The following is a 15,924-nucleotide window of genomic DNA, read 5'->3' on the forward strand; positions in this document are numbered from 1 at the left end:
AAGCGAAAATAAGGACAAATCAAAGAGTGTTTACGTAATATATACAGGGGCAGACATTAACCTTTAGGCTCTATTTAACTACCTATAAATAAACTATAATATCTCTGAATATGGAGGGATATATTAAAAGATCATTTTTTATAATTAACTTAAGCATACATTTCAGGCGAGAACAAAAATTATTTCACGATTTCTCACGATTTGATTATAATCGATTCTTATGGTATCGATTATATACTTTCTGCTTATCAGTAGCAGATGATTGCAGAATTTTTTCAATGTTACGAAAAATGTATATTATTTATTTTTTGGAATCGGATTTTATTATTTTTTAACTCCACGTTTAAAATATTTTATGGCTGCATGATGTAAATGCTTTTGCAGAACATCAAACATGCAGAGAAAACAACAATCTCTGTAAATGCTCAAAAAAACTAAAATGTCAAACTTTACACAATTCAATATCAAATCAATATTTCATTGAGTTTGTGTTCATGTTCATTCATTTTCTTGCTAGGATTTTCTAGTTTCCAAGCACAGTTTTGCTATCTACGTAGCATTAATTAGAAAACACACTATAAATAGCAGAAAGAGGCAACTTCTATACTATCGAGATCACGCAAAGCAGTTGGATTGGTCTCCCATAATCAACTATAATACACAAGTAATTTATTCCCACTCTAGAATTATAAACAGAAAACACGGCGTCCCAGAAAGTTGAAGATTCTGGCCTCTTAGATTTAGAGAAAAGATATAAGGTATGCATTTTGTCTTCTGTACGCTTGCTTATAGTATTTTATGTACGTGACACTATAATTCTCTTCTTATGTAGATGCCAGCAGCCAGTTTCGGGTCTCTATCGCAGTTACCAGCGAACGGAGATTGCGGCATCAAAGATGTATGGAATCACAATCTGCATGAAGAATTCCAAATAATAAGACAGGTTTGTTAATATTTTTCATATGTTCATGTAAAGTACACTTCAGGCTATGCTATAAGGGAGATTTTTAGCCTATTGCTTGCCTAGCTTGAAAATTCTAAACTATATTCTTTACCTTATTCTTTATTGCAATTTTATTTTGAGCTACTAATCAGATTCAATGTCATTTTTGTGTAAAACCAACATCTATCAAGGTTGCTAAATAAAAAGACCTTTTATAAAATAATGTTCTAATTTTTTGCTCTCCGTCTATAACCTTACTATGTAAAAAGCAACCCAGTCCTAATAGTTTTAATTTTTAACTAGTAATTATTATAAAAACAAAACATCTGACTGTTTAAAAACAATTAACTGAAAAGGATGTAATATAGCCTTTGCCACCTCATATATTAACACGTTCACAGTGAATGCCCCACATGTGGGTCATTGTTAAGTCACTCTGATACGTGCATGCACCTCATGTGGGCCACATTTCTATACAAATTAGAATCGTTTTCATAGTCTACACGTGTGATTTGTTTTACTTTTCATTGCATACACATATGAACACAGAAATGTAAATAAAAATGGCGCAACAACTAGGGAATATTCTCATAGGGTTGCCAAGTAATACATTTTTAAAATAAATCAATGTTTTTTGTACTATTAGAATGAAAATAAAACAGATATTTTGTAACCAAATGTTTTAATTAGAAAGTAAAAATGATAAAGAAACAAACAAAAAGACGAGGAACGAGATGACGAAAATTAACCAAGAGTCAACAAAAAAATAGTTTAATGACAAACATAGGCAGAGAGCTTTTTTTCATTGAATACATTAGTGGGTCATTAAAAAAAATAAAAAAAGATACATAAGAAGGGTAGTTTTATTTAAATATTTATTATAAGCTGTCATATAATATAAACTTTGCTTATCATATTTTCTCAAAACGCATTTACATGTGAGAGATTCTTTTCATATAATGTAGGTCCACAGTTAACGTGTTAATATTAACATCCCTTAAGCCATTTGGGCTGTAGGTCATGCCAAAGATACATACATACAATAAAAAAACAAGGGTAAAATGTACCTGATCTAAATTAGCTACATAATACACAAAATGTTGACAGGTTGTGCAGAAGTACCACTGGGTGGCAATGGACACTGAATTTCCTGGAGTTGTAGCTCGCCCTATTGGAGAGTTTAGATCAACTGCAGATTATCAATACCAACTACTCAGGTAAGATATTTATTAAAATTCACATATTTATGAAATACAAATTATTCTCTTTTTTAAATCCATCACCTGAATTAGCATTCCAAACCGTTCAGGTGAATAGTTTTACGAGTTCCATACCCAAAGGGTAAAACCGGAACCCTATTACTAAGACTTCGATTTCTGTCCGTCTATCACAGGACTATATCTCCGGAACCGTAATAGATAGACACATGAATTTTTTACAGAAAATGTATAACGGTGGCTGCTATGACAACAAATACTAAAACTAAAATAAAGTTGAATATTAAAGGGGGTCTCCATACAACAGACCGGTATTTTTCTAATTGTTAAACCGCACTAGGGAAACAGTTGAAATTTTGACAATCCATTTATAAACGGTATTATAATAAATACAAATAAGAACCATAAAACATATTTTAATATAGTTATTTTAATTTTATTATACATTGTTTACGTATCATTGGTCATCACCCCAACACCATCTATTTATCTATACTAATATTATAAAGAGAAAAACTTTGTTTGTTTGATTGTAATGAATAGGCTCAAAAACTACTGGACCGATTTTAAAGATTCTTTCACCATTCAAAATCTACATTATCCACAAGTAACATAGGCAGGCTATATTTTATATGAAATATATTTGATAAATAGATTTTGAGGCGGTACAAAGTTTCCCAGGTCAGCTAGTGTGTAATATAACTAAATATTGTTGAAAATTTACGTATCATTCATCATCACTCCAGCGCCATCTATTATTGTCTAATATAATTAAATATTGTTGAAAATAATAAAATAAATAAAAATGGGTAAATAAAAAATAATAAACATTTGATGTTACGCCTCCATGTGCGAGTTCGACTCGTACTTGGCAAATTATTAAAGAAAAATCATACATTATGAGTATTGATTTATTTTAAATTATTTATAGTTTCAATTACATTTCATGTCACAACATTGTCCAAATACTGGTGATTGACAAGTTAATTATGAGAATTAATTATAACAATCTTTAAACCTACAACCTCTAATTATAATAAATAATTATGTTACAGATGTAATGTTGATTTATTAAGAATTATTCAACTTGGTCTCACGTTTATGGATGAGAATGGAAAAACTCCACCGGGGTACACTACCTGGCAGTTCAATTTCAAATTCAATCTTCAGTAAGTGTACTATTCTTTGCTATATACAGCTATTAAAGGAAATTGGCAGTTTATCTAATTCTAAGATACCAGTTTGCATTCTAAGTAGTCTGCAGGGCATTGATATCTTAACTGGAATAAGTAGGGAACACAGGAATGCATGCAATAAGTAGATGCATTTACGTTTATGTATAAATTGTATTGAAAATAATGAATATGCTAAGTAGTCTAAATTCCAGACTATAATTATTTCTTTTTTTATCTGACTAGAAAGCAACAAGAATGGGTATTATTTTATACAGTATTAGTATGTATGTGAGTATTTTGTTCATCTGCCTCATAATATACCACATGAGGCAGCTTCTTTATTGTTCACTGGTTATAAGCCAAGTTATGGACATGGTGCCTTCGGAAGATTATTAGGCTATTAGCTCTATTGTTATTATAATTCTATAGATATTTTTATATGGTTACAAGATATGTCTAGTTATGGTAAAATTATGTTATTACATTATGAAAAGATGGTGATGGCAGTTATTGTATTATACAGTGTGATTTACTTAGAGATTTGAATTTAATTATTTTAGGGAAGACATGTATGCTCAAGATTCCATTGACTTACTACAGAATTCTGGTTTACAATTCAGAAAACATGAAGAAGATGGTATAGAGCCATTAGAATTTGCAGAGCTGCTAATGTCATCAGGTAAAAATTACTGCTACAACAAACAAAGGACCTTTATTTTTATCATACATTTATGTTATTGACTGTTAATTGAAATAATATAGGAGAATCAGTTGTTTTCAATAAATCATTCAGTAGTTTTAACTAAATGCTTCCCTACATGTTGCATGAATGTATTTTAATATTTCGTAACTACTTTTTAAATTGTATCAAAAGTATGTACATAGTAAGTTAACATTGGTACATAAAATAATATTTCACTATGTACTTATTATAACTCTATATAGCTTTTAACTAATTAAGTAACTATTAATGTAAATTTGTGATGTTTAATTCACATTTACTGACGCAATTTAAAAACTACATAATATAATTGTTAGCATTGTGTAATTGTTTCATAATTAGTATTATTATGTAGTCAGTAGCTACATAGCTTTTAGTTATCCTATTTAATTTTATAAGTACTTTCCTTTTTTGTGAATAAAGTTGATTATTACAGGTCTTGTTCTTATGGACAATATCAAATGGTTAAGTTTTCATTCTGGTTATGACTTTGGATATTTACTCAAGCTGCTCACCGATCAGAACCTACCACAGGATGAAAATGATTTCTTTGAGAGTCTTCGGTTGTATTTTCCAACTGTTTACGATGTAAAAGTAAGTTTTATAATTCTCAATCATTTATATTTTTATTTATATAATACGGCACAATAAGAAGTTTTGATAAATATACCTCATTAAAGTCACAGAAGAATAAGAACCGATTGGTCTATAAATTTTGTTGCTTCTTGTTGACTTTTTGACAACACATTATGTATTGAAAATCTTAAAATAATACTTATATAGTTTTCGAGTTTCTATTTTATCAAGCTCCTATTTTACTCCCCACGTAATAGAGGTTGACAAGTCTCAGAAATATTTCCTTCGCCCTATGATAAGTGTGGTCTAGTTTAGAATATTTTTCCTAAAATTTGTAGACAATACTCAAAAAAGGTCCTGTTTGAAGAATTTTTCTTTTCCCACCCAGTTATACCCTCATACCTGTACTACATAAAATAATTATTGCAGTACTTGATGAAGCTCTGCAAGAATTTGAAAGGCGGATTACAGGAAGTCGCTGACCAGCTGGAGCTGCGACGAGTGGGACCGCAACATCAGGCGGGGTCCGATTCACACCTCACTGGAATGGCGTTCTTTAAGATTAAGGAGGTAAAGATAATAATTTTTTACTCTTTAGCTAGATAAGACAAGAAAATAACCTGAAATTTCTCTGATTCAATCGCGTGCAAGTAACCTTGAATATAGATACAAAAACGCAGTGATAGTAGTAGTGCCTAGTGGTTGAAACTTGGCCTCTTAATTGGGGACAACAGAGATTCACTCGAGGCACACTGACTTTTGAACAGTATATGACTCAAAGTTAAATTCGTCCTGTAAAATTAGGTACTTTCAAATATTTTAAAATGACTAACTACATATTTTAATAAAATGTACCTTCAGTCTTTTTTTACTTTTAAAGATTATTGTATCGCAAATAATTTCAACAGATATTCTTTGACGACAACATCGAGAGTTCGAGCGGTCACCTTTACGGTCTTGGCGCGCCCTTTTCGGTCAACGCCAACAACTTTCAGGACAACGGGGAAAACGGGAACTCTTCCTGATCGGGGGACTCCGTGTGCGTTTCTAGCCTTACGCCACAGCCACGGGGATTCCTCCTCCCGGACTGAGTGCAATGGTGAAATAGTGATAAAAACATTACCAACAGTGTTTTCTATGAGAAAATGACTGAATTATTGTTTGGATGAAAATAAATGAAAACGTAATTTTGTAAAGAATCTATTGTATCCGACACTATTTTATTCTATAAATGTTTTATAATCATGATACGTCATTAATTTCGTATTTTAATCGTTATCTCAAATTATTTCATCTATTTTAGCAACTATGTAGTAAAGTGCTAACACTTTATATGAACGTGAAGTTAATTTATGAAACTATAGACGTCATTGGTAATACTGCGTAAGTGAATTGAGACTTACTTTAAAAATAATACAATCTACACTCTGTTGTATAATTGAGTTGGTGGGTCTCTCATATTAGTGGTTGATATATCCTACTAACTCTTTCATTCCATATCTCTCAAACTGTTTTGTCTATACAAAAGATTGTATACAACACAGTAAATACCTAGTCTTAAAAGTCGGTAGTGTGAAAGAATAAATTCATTAAAACAGTATAAATAAGTTTATATGAAGGGTTAGCCTAATATTATACAATTAAGACATATATTAGGTCCTGTTAATTAATAGAACACTGATTAATATTTATCGTAGAAAAAAGTACAAAAACTTGTTTGCCAACGAGTAAGGTAAGAACGATAAGTTTCGAAAATTCACTCGAACATTAATGCAAGTGGAAAATTAATAATTGTTAGCAAAGCTCACATGCTGAAAACTAATAATAGGACCTGATGTATGTTATTTTTACTTGCGAGTAATAGTGTAGTGTTAAGACGTACTATAAGGTTTAATCAAATATATTGTATGTATATCTTTTTGTATAAGTAGCTGCTTATTTATTTGCACGTATTCCAGAAAAAAATAACACTAATATCATCAAACATAATAACCCCGTTATTTCCGACTTAACAGCTACCCTATGATAGATCTAAATCAATTATCTCAATCATTTCAATATTTCAATGAAATAGGAAAAAAGTAAAACATTACATGTAGTACCTGTGTGATGCACCTAACCTGGTTTCTGAGTTGTAAATAAAGGATATCACCAAAACTTGTTTTCCAATTATTTTTAGGTGCTAAGTTATATTATTTCTGTTCACTTTTTCTTTTTAGTAAAACACTAATATAACAACATCTCTTTATAATAAGTCAGGTTCAAAATATACTGCGACAATTTTTATCGCTATCAACGAAGAAAGTTGATAACGTTTTGTTTTTGTTAGAGGCAATAGAATTTTATAGATTTAAAATACAGTGTAATACACTACTAACAACTTAAAATAAATAAGTACTCATTTATATTTCTCAGTTTAGGGAAAGTGTTATAGTGTTTAATTTTTTTTCCACAACGCGCCTAAGGCAGCAACCTGACCCTGTAAAGTTAGAACAGCAATTTAAAAATATCTAAACTACAACAACTCATAATTTAAAAAATATTTGTTTGTCTCAGTATAGACACATTAAAATTAAGCATATGGTAAAAAATACAACAATTTAAAGATCTTTCTTTTATTTTTTTGATTAGTTTATCAAACTTAATTTTATGACAGTCGGGCACATGAAGGGAATGTTAATTTACTACAACGATACACAATACTCTAGGTAAAACTTGAATCACGACAATAAGTTAAAACTCGAGAAAAATGACATCACTCTTCAATCACATCATCTTTAGAAGGAATCTCTTATGGCATTGCATGAATTTACTTTTTCTTTTTCTTGTTTTTCTGAGCAGAGTCTGGGGCATTGTCAGCTTTGCGCTTTCCGGCATTAGCGCCTTTGCCCACTGCGTTTCCACCGGGAGTATTTTGATTGACGTTTCCACTTTTCTTTTTCTTCTCTGCCCTCTCCTTTTCTTCTAATTCTTGATTCTCCCTTTCGATTAATGTGATGAGAGTATTGCATCTAAAAAAGAGATTAACACTCGAGTTTAAAATGCAATGACATTTAATATAAACGGTACACTAAAATTGTAACAAGTCGAAATACCAAAGGGGTTGTAAAAATTGCAGCGAGTGAATCGTTCAGATACTCGCCGAGTCTGTACTCGGTACTCGGTACTGAAGACCAGTAGATGCGCGTCATTGATTTATTTGGTAAAATGTTTATGAGTACCTAAATGTTTAAACGTTACATAACAGTATCTCACCTGCGCTGAAGCTCAACGGCTGTACGTGATTTAAGGAACCAGTCGAAGCGGAACTGCGGCGCCGCGTGCACGGCGGCTCGCAACTCTTCGTATACATTTTCTTTATCGAAACCCAACTTATGTAACATGCATACCAAGAATCTATAAAGGAATTATACATATTAAAAATGTTATATGCACCAGCTTAAATACTTATCAAGAAATCATAATAATGACCAAGATGTGTACCTGTCTTCTTCTTCAACATAATTCTTTCCCTTATTTGTACCATACGAGATTCTGAGTTGATGGAACGGCGCTCTATACCGCGCCATTTTAGCATCCAATGCTTTTTTAATCGAAGCCCTCCTTTGTATTTTCGCTTCGCCCCTCTCAATCTGCCCCATAATCCGATCCACATCTTGTAACTCGTGACATCTTTCCCAGAACACGGCAGAGTACTCCATAACCTTAGAAAAAAATATTCATGTGAAGCTTCATACCACAAAAAAAAATCAATTGACCAAATAGTAAATAAAGACCTCATCAGGAGTTTTTCCTTCAACATCCTTTGCAATGTTTTCTATGTCATCCCTTCCATATTTCTCATTTGCCTTTATGAACTGATTGAAGTCCCGCTTCGTCCAATTTGTAAAACCTTAAACATGATAACAGTAAAATATTAAAACTCAAATAAAACAATACTAAAAGTGAACTCACAAAGTTTTTTCCAAATACGCTCCGTCTAAGCATAACATGAACCTATGTCTTATAAAGTATTGTTAAATGAATGTGGCAGTTACAAATATATTTGTACCTTAAGTACTTAAAAGATAAATTAACTGATCCGATAATGTTTAAATACATATTTACCTTGAGTTAATAATTGTTCCTTTTCTTGCACTTCTTCCTCGGTAAGCGCCTCTGCATCATCGATCTTACGTTGCTCTTCCCTTTGTATCTTCGCCGCATCTGGACCCAATTCGGGGTTACGCGGCACTTTATACCTGTTTCAACATGGTACATAAACATTAAAACTTGGATTTTGTCAAAATTTAGACTCCATTATATTTCCCATCAACATCGTCATCATTGGGCTATGTATTAAAATTTGCGCCAACAATACCGTATTTGTAAAACACACTCATCTTATGAGACTACTTCAGGCGCTAACTGAGTTCAAACAATGATTTTAAAGTCTGTCAATGCCATAAAAAATGAGCAAACTTACCCAAGTGTTTTCCGATAGTGATATATCTCCTGGTCCAACAATTCAAACAGTCTCGGCGGGAAGAATTGGAAGTCTTGCACAATTGGCTGCTTAGGTGGTCTAGGAGCCTGTACATTGCAATATTTATGTATGTTAAGTGAATTAATTGTATAAAATTTGGCTTAAACTTCATGCACTACTCACTACACTCATTGACTACACTACTTACATATTCTGAAGCATTTTTTGAAACAACGCACATCAATTACTAACTATACAATGAATAGATTTAAACAAAGAAACCAATATAGCTGTAATATATTATGTATGTTAGCAAAACAATAACCTCGACAAAAAATTGATAAACATCGTAACAATACTTTCAAAGCTTTAAAGAAAAAATATTGCATACAACACACATTCTATTACATCTTCATAAACTTAAAAATAAAATTGCCAATTAACAGAAATAAGAAACCATTATGAGCTACTTAAAAATATGTTTATATACTTATATACTATATAGATATGAGCATAAAGAGCTAATAGATGTGAAACAATTACACAAAGGCATTGATGATAAAAGAGTAATGTAAATTTTATCGAACCTCCACCCAGTAGAGCAGGTAGTATTATAGCAGGTAGCAGGTAGTAGCTCTTTACACTTATTTACCTGTACCTTGGGCGCCTTGGGCTCGGACACTCGCAGAGCCTCCCGGAAGTAAGCATCCACTGCATAGTTAGCCTTACGTTCTCTTTTCGGCGGCTCTATCCAGCTACCGACTGGTATTATCTTTTGCTTTTCTCTGTAATCCTCCCCTGTGAGGATAAATCGTTATAAAATTAAAGGTATTATAGTGTTTGAATTATATTTTTCGTATATTGCATTTCATGACTCCAAAGATGTGTACATCTAACACAGTAATCATAATAACATACTGTATGAAATGCAAGTTAGACAGAAAAAAGACCGCGGCGGACAAGGAATATGTGACACCACATTCTCACGTCGCAGTCGCGTATCTCAGTCACTTTAACATCATATATTAGGTGTATAATTGAAATAGAATACTTATCATTAATTCAGACAAATAAAATACATAATAAAAATATTTTCGTCAAATTTAGGTATTTGTAAAACAATCACTTGTTCATCAAGTAGGCTACTATTATTTTGCCTCAATAATAAAATTCTGGACCTAAATTGGGTGAAGGTGAATCCAGAGGAAGTCTTACCCTTGCATACGACTACACTAATCTCAAGCTAATCTCATATCAATTCCATCCTGATTATAAAAGGCATTGAATCGAAAATCAAACCTTCAAACTGGTATACTGAGTCTGTAGTTGCGCCGGGAGTATCCATAGAGAACGCTCGCAGCGATGACTCTCCGAGGCTTTCTAATTTTTGTTTTAATTCTTCAGTCTGAAAAATACATTATGATTACACAATAAACCACAGGCAATTTGACTATACTAAGGACCTTTTTCCTGTCACGTGGTCGCATGCATTGGCATAATTTCATAGATACTTTGCCTGACATGCGTGACACTTGCACGATGTTTGCGAAAAAACTGCGGCAAGTTATTTCATGCGTGCGCTAAGATCACGCATGCAAGCTTAGACTCGCGTGAAAGGAAAAGTCCCTAAAAATTGATACATGATAACAGAGAATACTATAAATTAAATAAAAATCTACCTTAGATTCACCCTTTGCTAAAATCGTATCAATATCTTCATCTGTGATTTGGGAGTCTTTAGATGAGAACACATGGTTAGCGCCGTGTCGAATCATGTTGAGCATCTCATCCTTATTCAGTTGGTTCTTGGTGTCGACCAGGCGGCCAGACTGGATGACCAGCTTATCCAAACGAAGCTTAACTTCCGCACGCTCCACTATTTTCTCTTCTACAGTGTTATCAGTGATCAGACGGAAAACTCGCACCTTAAATTAGCATATGAAATGTCAATACATTAAAAAAAAAACTCTCCATGAAGTTGTAATTAAGTTCTGTACTTTTAAAGTATATCAATGGAATATTATGGAAAATAATCACACATGTGTTAAAGTATTGCAAGCAGTGTACATAGTTATGGTGGACTAGGAAGCGATAGTTTTTAAATTTACACTTTAAAAAGATAGAATAATGCGGTTTACACAAAACTACATACTTTAAAATTTCAACAAGATTTATTTTCAAAATGCAAACCTGTTTCATTTGTCCAATACGATGAGCTCTGTCCATAGCTTGCAAGTCCATTTGCGGATTCCAATCCGAATCATAAATGATGACAACATCAGCTGATGTCAAGTTAATACCGAGACCTCCAGCGCGCGTGGACAACATGAACACAAACTTCTCACTCCCCTCTGCATTATACTCTTCGATTTGTCTATTTCTGTCTTCATGAGGTGTTTGACCATCCAGACGGCAGTACTGAAATTAAAAAAAAATATTACATGTTTGTATAGATGATCAAAAATGCAGAGACGGCATAGTGGTTTAAAATTCGGCTCAATTTTCGTTTTGTGCGTATTAGATGTTAATTATCAACTGTATAACACTTAAAGAAAACATCGCAAAAAGTCTACATGCTTTAAAGTACTCAAATGTGTGTGCAGTCTATCAATATGCACTTGACCAGAATGATGGGCTGTGGCCTAAGCTACTCTCACACCGTGAGCCAGGAATGGGTCGGCAATAAATGTGTAATCAGCTAGGATAGAGGTAATTCACAATTAATATAATTGAAATACCTTAAACTGACGCCAAAGACAGTAATCTTCTAAAATATCCAACATCCTTGTCATTTGTGAAAATATGAGTATTCTAGAGCCCTGTTCACGTAATTTCGGAAGTAGTTTATCAAGGATGACCATTTTGCCACAGTTGTACACGAGATGCTCATCAGTTGTGTAAGGCGGGCCGGGCTCCGCGCCATCGAACAAGTACGGGTGGTTGCAACATTTACGCAACTGCATGAGAATATTCTGAAGACGCATCTTCTCCACCTTGCCAGCGCCATTCACTGCGTAAAGGAATGTTGCAAATTAATTTCTTCATTTACGAGCATTATAAACACTAATTGTAATGAACTCAGACGTAATCCATACAATAAAACATTGCGTTGTAGAGTTCAGATTGGTACAAAAAAATTAAAAGATATTTACTCAAAATTAGGGTATGTGACCCGTCTTTCAAGTCTCTTTTCGGTCTAATTATCAAACTGGATTATATATTCAAGGATTCTATGGTATTGTTATTTTTTTTATTTATGGGGACTCATACATTCATGCCAAAATTGTAACACAAAACAGACATTTAGTCTATTTATTTAAAAAGAGATCACCTTACCTACGTCAATATCCTTCAATAGAACCTTTGTATACCACTCTCTCTGCATTTTACTCAAACCAACATACACTTTGAGTTCTTTCTTAGGTTTAAGCTTCTTTTCCACTTCAGATTTAAGCCGGCGCAGTAAGAATGGTCGCAACACTGCATGTAGCCGAGACACTAATTGATTATCTCCGAGAGCAGCATTGGTGTTGAACCATGAATCAAAGTCCTATAAAAGGTGTTAAATCAAGATTATTTTAAATAAACATAATAGAGACTATGCTTCGTTGATACAATATAAATAATGTGGATTCTGCAATTAATATGGATAGCACTATATTGAAAACGAAGACCAAAGCACAACTTGTAAAATATGTAAGAGGTAAGTCTTATATACTACTTATGTATATCAAAGGAGCAATTTGAGGTACGAAGATATAAAATATCTTATACACCTGCTATTAGCACTCACACTAAAATAATTTAAAGCAGAGACGAGACAAGCATTAAATTCAAATAAACTTACATCAGAACTGTTGAATACATCTGGGAGCAAAAAATTCAGAAGAGCCCATAACTCGTGCAGATTATTTTGAAGTGGTGTTCCTGTCAGCAACAGTCTATTCATGCTCTTGAATTCCCGCAACAGTTCTGACAATTTGGACTTTTCGTTTTTGATTCTGTGAGCTTCATCAATAACCATGTAACGCCAGTTGAACTTCTTGAATACTGATCTTTCCCTGATGATCATCTCGTACGATGTGATACATACATCCCAGTTACCAGGCATCAAGGTTTCTCTAATGAATGTATTCTGTTGGAGATATAATAGTTAAGTTTATAATAATATGCTTGTATATTTTTTCTATTAAATTGAAGTATGAAACAAACATGCATCCTGATGGTAAGTGGTCACTGTCCACAAACTCCATAATTGCTTACAGTCCATGAATAATGGGGTTTCTACCCGAAACCAATAACAGATGTGCTGATACTCTAGAGTCTAGAGGATGAAAATGGTAACCACATCTGTTAGTCAGCCCTACATCTATACTTCCTCAGTTGCGCTATAATAGTTGTTTTATTATAATTTAATAACCTTTCAATGAAGTTTTATAACCCAAATCATCTTTATGAAATATTTTGAAACATCAAGTACCTAACTCATCTTTGTATGGAGACAGTTGAAAGCTGTCAAATTTATATGTAAGTTACATACCCTAGTTTCTTGATCACCAATTAAACAAACTGCTCGAATTGAGGGACACCATTTCTTAAACTCATTCATCCAGTTGGTGAGAGTGGATTTAGGCACTATTACAATATGTGGTCCAGGAACATTTCTGTAAGGAAGTCAGTAAAAATAAAGGAATGTTGAAGAACTAATAAGAACAGAATTTGAGCGATAAAATTGTGGTCTGAAATAAATCCAGATTTGCATGCTTAATTTCTTGCTTGCAACATTTGTGTAAATTAACATTATATGAGAAAATTAAAAAAAAATGTGAGTTATGAAATTTCTTTTGCAGCTTCTTCTCCATAACGAAACACCCTACAAAGTGGAATTTTGTAAAATATCTACAAAAAATAAAATAAATATTTTCATTTAGATTTTAACCTTCGTGACAAGCTATCTACTATTTAACAGTTTTTCCACACTATAAGCAGAAGTCCATAGCATCTTTGAATGCAGGATAACTAGTAAATATATAGAAAGTCAGTTAGTTATACATTAAAACATATTGATCTTATGACAAAACTTACTTAAAGTTTTTCATGTAACCTAATAGAGAGATAGTTTGTAGTGTTTTGCCGAGACCCATCTCATCAGCCAATATACCATTGATTCCATTTTCATAGAGAGATATCATCCAATTGAGACCGCGGACTTGGTAGTCTCGCATCTCCCCATTCTTGATGTAGGGAGGGGAGGCTTCAAAGCGGAATATATGTTTTGTTTTAGTGTTGGTTTCAGCAAGAAGCTCCTCATCTTCCTCTTGCTCTGTCTTTCGGTGTCGGTGGCTGCAAGCAAATAATAGTCCTAACTTTTTTTCTCTCACTATGTATTATTAATTAATCACAGATTACAATTATTTACAGGTTCAATAAGACAGTACTTTTATTTATATGAGATAAAAAAAATATAAACTAAAAATTTAATTGGAGTTATCAATTTTTTGCCTATTTTGGATATAGAATTATTTAAATCAAATTGTTGTTATTTTATGTGTAAATTTAGCTAAAATTTCTACTGCAAACTCCAGTATTTTCATGGTTCTTGACATAAATAATTTTTTGAAAATAAAACAAAATGTATATAAATGTGTATAATAGTAAGGTATACTAACTCTCCCGGTCCAGGTATATCGACTTCTTTGTTCTTCTTGGGTCTACCGGCCTTTGCTTTTGGAGGACTGCTTCCCGCTTTTGGCGTGTTTGTCATAAAATGAGAAAAGATCTCGGTTTGTTTCAACAAAAAATCAAATCGTTTAGAACGATCAGTTTCAATTTTGCTTTCAAAATCTCCCTCCTTGCCCCTTGAGGATGTTGTATCACTTGAAGATCCATTCTGTTCGTAAATAATTAAATATAGATGTTTATATTAGACGAATTTCGAAATCACCAATAGTATTTTCGTAAAACACGATATACTTACAGAATTGTCGCCAACATCGGCTGGTTCAATAGCTTCCTCCGTTTGTGACATAGTTTTTAAGTAGTTTTGCAGGCAGAATCTCTTATATCGACGTGCCGATTACAAAGCTCAAGTTTATCCAAATGAACTAAACGAAGTTTTTATTAATATTATTGCACTACTAACTTGCCTGCCACAGACAGCAGCTTATTACCCTGCGAGTCGGGAGTTCACTATTCAGGACAGCTTTATTAAGTTAATTTATTATGGTTATTGTTCTGTTTCTGTCTGAGAGTGAGAACTGAAAAGGCAGCTTGGGACAGGACAGCCTAAGTACCACAGACTACGTATCAAGAAATAATGGCATGAAGGCGGCAAAGTGCGAGACGTCAGACAAGGTGCAAAACGTCACACAGGCCACAGAACACCTATAGGTACTCCTAACGGAATGATTATCATGTAGGAATGTACGATTCGTATCGATACTCACATGGATCTATACGATTCCCTACATTAATCGTATGGAATGGTTAATCGTGAAGGAATTCATTAGCTATCCTATCTCTTCTAATAACCAACCTAACCAAAAATAATTATTTGGTCAATCAAAGTTATATAAAATATAATATGGTCATAGCTTACATGCTTCATCCGTGTTTAATATTATTATAAAATACTATTTATTTTAACATTTTTTCCACTCTTTAAGTAGTTAATAACCGATGGTTTCGACCAATGCACAAGGTGCAAACCGCTCATTAGGGCGTCTGTGGACTCTTTTACGTCCATCTGGTCCTCTAAGAGCAATTCTGTTTTCATCAGAAAATAGAACTACTCCACTCGTCCATCGTCCAACTTGATTGCTCGCTAG

General features: G+C 33.1%; 2 protein-coding genes across 3 annotated transcripts; one reads left to right on the plus strand and one right to left on the minus strand.

The window, feature by feature from the left end:
- Positions 1-415: 415 nt before the first annotated feature.
- On the plus strand, positions 416-6,789 carry LOC140751879 (CCR4-NOT transcription complex subunit 7). Its single transcript, XM_073085970.1, has 8 exons — positions 416-758; positions 833-943; positions 2,051-2,160; positions 3,216-3,329; positions 3,896-4,014; positions 4,493-4,650; positions 5,062-5,202; positions 5,541-6,789. The coding sequence occupies exons 2-8, from the start codon at positions 833-835 to the stop codon at positions 5,655-5,657; spliced, it is 870 nt and encodes a 289-aa protein (XP_072942071.1). The 5' UTR covers positions 416-758; the 3' UTR covers positions 5,658-6,789.
- A 442-nt stretch (positions 6,790-7,231) lies between these two features.
- Iswi (nucleosome-remodeling ATPase imitation SWI) lies at positions 7,232-15,398 on the minus strand. Of its 2 annotated transcripts, none has more exons than XM_073085969.1 (17): positions 15,075-15,398; positions 14,767-14,987; positions 14,183-14,440; positions 13,638-13,761; positions 12,945-13,232; positions 12,434-12,647; positions 11,836-12,107; positions 11,288-11,515; positions 10,777-11,022; positions 10,397-10,502; positions 9,756-9,895; positions 9,098-9,204; positions 8,740-8,873; positions 8,409-8,524; positions 8,116-8,336; positions 7,888-8,028; positions 7,232-7,643 (listed from the first exon to the last, which is right to left on the minus strand). In XM_073085969.1, exons 1-17 carry the CDS (start codon positions 15,123-15,125, stop codon positions 7,442-7,444), a joined length of 3,069 nt encoding a protein of 1,022 aa, XP_072942070.1. In that variant the 5' UTR covers positions 15,126-15,398; the 3' UTR covers positions 7,232-7,441. The 2 variants fall into 2 exon arrangements, with proteins under 2 accessions (XP_072942070.1, XP_072942069.1); XM_073085968.1 differs by having other exon boundaries at positions 9,750-9,895.
- Positions 15,399-15,924: the final 526 nt, after the last annotated feature.

The sequence above is a fragment of the Epargyreus clarus genome, unplaced genomic scaffold, assembly GCF_041222505.1.
Source record: "Epargyreus clarus isolate Ecla_fem2 unplaced genomic scaffold, WU_Ecla_fem_2.2 ptg000023l, whole genome shotgun sequence".
NCBI classification, from domain to species: Eukaryota; Metazoa; Arthropoda; class Insecta; order Lepidoptera; family Hesperiidae; genus Epargyreus; species Epargyreus clarus.